The 6,784-nt window shown below is 46.1% G+C and overlaps 1 protein-coding gene across 1 annotated transcript in view; it reads left to right on the top strand.

The window, feature by feature from the left end:
• The first annotated feature begins 2,323 nt into the window (after nt 1–2,323).
• The window catches only part of LOC100765671 (cysteine-rich hydrophobic domain-containing protein 2), a 41,078-nt gene continuing 36,617 nt past the window's right edge, over nt 2,324–6,784 (top strand). Inside the window, exon 1 of the mRNA XM_035452150.1 lies at nt 2,324–2,759. Within this exon, the coding sequence (XP_035308041.1) occupies nt 2,641–2,759 (119 nt within the window). The 5' untranslated portion in view covers nt 2,324–2,640. The remainder of the gene's footprint in view (nt 2,760–6,784) is intronic.

Raw genomic sequence — 6,784 nt, 5'->3', positions numbered from 1 at the left:
GAAGAAGAGTCAAAAAGAAAAAAAAAGCGACTCCCTTTTGCATTTAGGCAGTGGGGGTTAGAATGATCTCTCTGCTGAGTCCAACACGAATGCTTCTCCCACACAAAGCCAGTGTGAAGAGTGAGGTCCTAGCAAGTCCTCTGATGTCTAATTAACTGCCAATGTTCTGCTGGTCACGAGACATCTCAATTAGAAAATATGGAGATCCTCCTTCAAGGCTGGTTCTGTGGAGAGTGCTGGAGAAGGAAGGGGCTGTTACCATTTCCCTCATCCATCTGCTATCCTTGGAAAGCTCTCAGCTGTGTGATCAGCTGCTGTCTCTACTGAAAGGTGAATTCTGGGTCACACACAGCGTGAAGGGTGTGAGCTCTGATCAGAACAGGCCTATTTTTCTCCTCCTGACTTCCATTTTCCCTTCCTGTTTGCAGTCACTTCTTTGAGTGTAGCCACTGGACTCTTGGTTAATGCCAAGGAGGAAGTTCAGGAACTTACTGTAACTAATGTTTTGGAGTTGAAATCCCGAGTGAGACCATCAAAATGCACATGGAACCAAGAGACAGTACACATAGGGTCTCTGGAACTAGGAATACTTCACAGACATCAAAGCATTACAGAATGCAAAAGGATCGAGGTGATCTTCACAGTGGAGAATCTGGAGAGAATCAGGAATGCTGCTTATGACTCTATTCACTATGTGCCAGCCTCTCTCCTCAGCATTCCACATAGATCAAGACAATCTGTCAAGTAGCAGGCGAATGGCACTATTATCTTTAGTTTATTTTAGAGACTAGGGTCTATTGTAGCCCAATCTGGCCTCAAATGGGCTATATAGGGTGACTTTCAGTGACTAATTGTCCTGCTTTCATCTCCCAACAGCTAGGGTTCCAAAGATGCATACCACCATGACCCACTTTTGTCTTCCTGTTACACAGGAAAGACCAAGGAGTTAAATGACTTGTCCAGGGTCACATAGCAAGTGATAGACTGAGATTCAAGGTCAGGTTTCAGAACTATCAATCTAAGCTGCCTCCTACATGTGTGCACCATTGGAGACCTTGGCAGACCCTCTGAACACCTGATAAGAGAAATACAATTGCTTGCCTTAATGACAGATGTTACTGCCAGAGACTATCACACACACACACACAACACACACACACACACACACACACACACACACACACACACACACACACACACACACACACACACACACACTGCTTGCCACATAGCTGGGTCAGTGTTTATTGAATGAATACATCTGGGAAAGTAGGTCGGACATATCAACTATTCTTCCCTTCCTAACTCACTGCCCATTTTCAACTCTTTCCAATATTTAGTTGTTCAGTATTTTTCAACCACCCACATTAACCTTTTACATTTTCTGCCCGAATAAAGACCCATAAGTGAACTTCAAGGATGTAAACACTATATGGAGAACAGTACTGGACACCCCCAGCTCAGTGATAAACTCTCATTACTCCATTGTCCATTTTGTCCTTAGGAGTCCATCTTTGTGCTGTTTGTATGCCTGGCAGACTCTTGATTATGAAACCAAGTCCAAGGTGACCCATCCATTAAGTCAACTGCTCCTCCCTCCCCTTTTCTCCATCTCCTCTTCTCCACCCCCTCCCTTTCTTGTGGAGGAAGCGGGTAAAGTTTTAATGGAAGAGAACAGATTATCTTTCGTGATGGAGTTGAGACATAGAACTGAATTTTCTTAATTGGAACCCGGAGAATCTGTCAACTTTGTTATAAAGTATGATGGCGAGATTTCTCTCTCTGTGTGTCTCTCTCTCTCCTCTCCTCTCTGTCTCTGTCTCTCTCTCATGCTTGAGACTGTACTTGAGAAGCTAAAAGGACAAGATATTTGACTTTGGAGATTTATGGAAAATCAGGTTTAAATGTGGACAAGAACGCACTGTTCTGTTGGTCTCAAGTTGGGAAAGTCAACCAACTTTTGGTTCGCACTAAATACACTGACAAACATTGAGATCAGATGATTAAGCCGGCAGTTCCAGGCAAGAGAGGTTCTCTCTTCCAGCCAGGGGCTTGGTCCGCAGTCGTTGTTTGGGCTAGAGATGAATTCAGCTTGGCTCTCGGAGTCGAGCCAGGGTCATCGCCCCCGTCCCCACAGACGCCGCCTTCCGGGTCGGTGACCCTGGAGCCTGGGGGCGGGGCCGCGCCGGGTAGAAGCCGAGGAAAAGGCCGGCGTCCCGGGAGCGCGCGAGGCCTGCCGCGTGCGCGCGCCCGCCCCACGCTCGCGCCCGTCAGCGCGCCCACGCCAGCCCGCTCGCCGCCCGCCCGCCCGCTCGCCCGCGCTCCCGGGAAGTCTCGCGATGCGGTAGCCGGCTGCTCCTGCTGCGGGTGGCTCTGGCTGTTGCTGTGGTTGCCGGAGTTGCGGGCGGCGGCGGCTGCGGCGGCGCTGGCGGGGGTGGCGGCCCCGGCGGATGTTGACATTGTGTTGTTGTTCCTGCCCACGGTAATGGCGGCGGCGGCGCCCGGGACCGGGTCTCCTCAGTAGCCAGAGCCGACACTGCCGAGCGCCAGCCCCGCGGCCTCCGCGCCCGCAGCCTCGCCAGCCGTTCTCCGCGGCCGCCCCAGAGCCAGGGCCCCGGGCGCGGGGCTCGCAGGCGCGGGATGGCGGATTTCGATGAGATCTACGAGGAGGAGGAGGACGAGGAGCGGGCCCTGGAGGAGCAGCTGCTGAAGTACTCGCCCGACCCGGTGGTGGTCCGCGGCTCCGGTCACGTCACCGTGTAAGGCCCTGCGAGGGCTAGGAGAGGACGGGAGGCGCGGGCTGGGTGGGCCCCGGTACCCCTCGGAGTCGTCCTTCCTTGAACCCCTGTCTCCGGTGACTGGCGCGGGATGGGGGCCTTGTGGAAACGCCAGCGACCAGGAAGTGAGAACTTGCTCTGTTGCCGTTTGTTTAGGACTCCCAAGTGGGGACAGACACTGTCTTCCCTCCCTCCCAAGCCCTGTAGCAGGCCCCACGGCCCTGGGGATGTGTGGGATCCCAGCAGGAAGGATGGTCTGCTTTATGGGCCATCCCTTCTGCCCAGGGATGGAAGTGCATGTGTATTTTTGGGATCCATCCAGGTAAATTGCCCCTCTCCCCCGTTATTCTTTGGGACTGTGCCTTACGGTCTGTTGACATATGGCTCAGAGGTAAGATCAGGGATGTGAGACCCCACTGGCAATTGATAAATAAGGTTCACCGTCTTGTTTTTGACACATACCCACAGGGCTTCAGAGTTCCCTAAGAGTACATTTCTGCAGAACTAATTAAGTCTCTGCCATTATATATAATAGCAATATATAGGTGGACATAAAAATAGGCAGAAAGATACATGTTTGCAACGAATCACAAGTCCTGAGTGTCCTGTAATCGTTCTGCTTAGGGGCACGGACTCTAGGTTGGCTTCTTGTTTGATAAGGGTTCCTGTAAGGCTTATTGGCACCATCAAAAGTCCAATATTCAAACACTACGGGATGAAAGCACCCTGAAAGGTCATGACTAATAAAGGAATGTGTAGACTTGAAGCAAATAATGAGCTGTCCGGAAGGAGGAAGTTTTATAAGTTTTGCAACATTTCTCTGATAAGTCCGGAGTTGGGGTATCGATACTCCTTCGCAGCTGGTATCTCTGGTTAAAAGTCACAGCTCACACTTCCTGTACTTGCATGTCGAGTTATCACTGATATAAAAAGGGGGCGAGCCTGAAGATGTCTGGAGCACTCTTCATTGTGTTTTGATGTAGGGTGAGTGGGATGTGCTGTGAATAAGTCAGTGAAACAGTGAGACTTCTCATCCGATTGTCAGCAGAGCCCTTGCATTTCTCAGTGTTGTTGAGAGCAGTCATACTGACAAGCCATGTTGTTGTTTGGATATGCTTATGTAATGCTTTGGTTTCTTAGCATCTGTTAAGTGTGTATTTAGGTGACTTAACAGGGTAAAAAGACTGCATAATCATTGTCCCAGGACCTGGGATAAGGAGATGGGACTTGCACCATAATAACAGCTCTGTTTTAACTGTCATCACACGCTTAATTAAGGTATATAGCCAATAGTGAATAATACAACTTAAGTGTATATCTCAGTGTTTTTACTATCATAACCTGATATTTAATTTTTAGTTTGACTCTTAGGACTTTTTTCTTCTTGTTTTAAATGTAAAGAAACAAAAAGCCCACGGACTCAGTGGCACTTGTCTAATACCAACACTCAGGAGGCAGAGGCAGGTGGATCTGTGAGTTATAGGCCAGCCAGGGCTGTATAGAGAGACACTGGCTCAAAGGGATTTCCAAACTTTTTCATGTTATCTGTGATTGTCCTTAAAGTCCTCATGTCTAATCAGAGCTGGCAGAATTTTATTTACAAAGGTTCAGCCAGGGCTGGGGAAGAAACTCAGTGGTATAGAGTGCTTGCCCTGGGTTCAGAACAGCACAACAGAAAGAAAGGTTCAAGTACAGTTGTAATGTCTCTTCAAGAAGAAAAGCCAAACACTTTGTTGGGAAGTAGATAGGCAAAGTGCTCTGATGGTCAGTAAATTTAGGTTGTAGCCAACTATTTGGAGTGGTTAACAGAGTGGAAAACAATTATTAGTGGTTTTTCATCTTATCATCTGTTAGAATCACCTGGCATTGAGCTTAATAAGCATTAGCCTCTTTATTGTTATCAGTATTGTAAATAAGTACTGCCATTTGCAAGTCTAACAGTGATTCATTTAGTCTAGTTTGTCTGCCCATTAAAATCATCTGCGGAGCCCCTGCTTTTGCTCCATCCCTTCTCCAGGCCATCAGTCCACACATGAATGAGACTCTGGTGCATGATGGGGTTAGGGGAGGGTCTTGTAGGTGGTTCTGATTTGTAGCCAGAACTGTGCTCCAGACACTGGTGATGGTGGTGTTTGCACACAGTAGCAGCAAGCCTTCATATGTTTGTGATCTTCCTCAGGCACTTCTGGTAGCCTGGTTATAACCGTCTTCCGCTGCTTATATAAATTACCCATCTGTGTCTCTTCAGTTCACGTGATGCTAGCTAGGTTAAGGATTAAGTGAGATAATGTATGCAAAGAGTGCACCAGTGTGTTGCTGTGCTCAGGGAATACTAGCCTTTATTAATTATTACCCTCCTCAGGTAGTTTCTACTTTGAGAAAGATTTGTATAAGATACAACATTAAGAAATCAGCACTGGGGCTGGAGAGATGGCTCAGTGGTTAAGAGCACTGACTGCTCTTCTAGAGGACTTGGGTTCAGCTCCCAGCACCCACATGGCAGCTTACAACTGCCTATAAGTTCTAGGGTACCCAACACCTTCACACAGGCATACATCCAGGCAAAACACATACAGGCAAAACATCAATACACATGAAATAAAAATAAATAATTAAAAAAAGATATTGCCATTGCCATTTCAAACCAAACAGTGATTCATTTAGTTAATTCTTTTTTTCCTTTTTTTCCTTTGTTTTTGTTTTCTTTTCTCTCTCTCTCTCTCTCTCTCTCTCTCTCTCTCTCTCTCTCTCTCTTTTTGATTTTTTCTTTCCTTTTTTTTTTTTTAAATTCTGAAACAGGACTGGAGAGATGGCTCAGAGGTTAAGAGCACTGGCTGTTCTTCCAGAGGTCCTGAGTTCAATTCCCAGCAACCACATGGTGGCTCACAACCATTTGTAATGAGATCTGGTGCTCTCTTTTTGGCATGTAGGCATACATGGAGGCAGAACGTTGTAAACATAATAAATCTTTAAAAAAAAAAATTCTGGCCGGGCGTTGGTGGCACACACCTTTAATCCCAGCACTCAGGAGGCAGAGGCAGGCGGATCTCTGTGAGTTCGAGGCCAGCCTGGTCTCCAGAGCGAGTGCCAGGATAGGCTCCAAAGCTACACAGAGAAACCCTGTCTCGAAAAACTGAAAAAAAAAAAAATTCTGAAACAGCTTGTATATTTAAGAATCTTTGTGCATTGAAAATCTAAGCCCGTTTTGTGGTGATGCAGATTTTTATAGCAATACAAAACTTACATGTGGCCATCTTGCATAATATTAGGCATACTAGACTGTATAGCAAAGTTAACACATGCCAAGGTTTTTGAAATCGGTGTTCATATGCTATTATAACTGTTGAATATGTTTCATTTTCCTTTCCTTTATAAGTATAAACAGGAAAAGCTATTAATAATTATAATAAAACATGGGTTGGCGAGATGGCATTTGTTGCTCTTACAGAGGACTGGGTTCAGTTCCCACAAATAGCTTACAACCATCCATAACTCTAGTTACAGAGGATCCAACAGCCTTTTATGACTTCCACGGACACTAAGCATGCTCTTGGGGCACAGACATATATGCAGGCAAAGCACTCATACACAAAAGTAAAGTAAGTCTTTAAACAATTAAAAATCATAGTAAAACATGTAAGCATACTCCCCTTTTAGCTAAGATGTTGGCTAAAGCACGATTCCCTTGTCACTTTGAAGGTAAATGGTATTATAGATTACAATGTTATCTTTAATTCAGGTCTTCCTGTATGCTTGCTTTTGCAGTTGAATATTTCTAATTGTAAAAAACTGTTTATATATTTTTATTTTATGTGCTTTGATTTACTTGCATGTATGTCTGTGTGAGGGTGTCAGATCCCCTGGAACTGGAGTTATAGATAGTTGTGAGCTTCCACATGGGTGCTGGGAATTGAACCCAGGTCTTCTGAAAGAGCAGCCAATGCTCTTAACTGCTGAGCCATCTCTCCAGCCTGTTTCTAATTTTTTAAGTTAATAGGCCCACTATT

The sequence above is a fragment of the Cricetulus griseus genome (assembly GCF_003668045.3).
Source record: "Cricetulus griseus strain 17A/GY chromosome 1 unlocalized genomic scaffold, alternate assembly CriGri-PICRH-1.0 chr1_1, whole genome shotgun sequence".
NCBI lineage: Eukaryota > Metazoa > Chordata > Mammalia > Rodentia > Cricetidae > Cricetulus > Cricetulus griseus.
The sequence above is the reverse complement of the archived record's forward strand: the minus strand, read 5'-3'. Positions and strand labels throughout refer to the sequence as shown.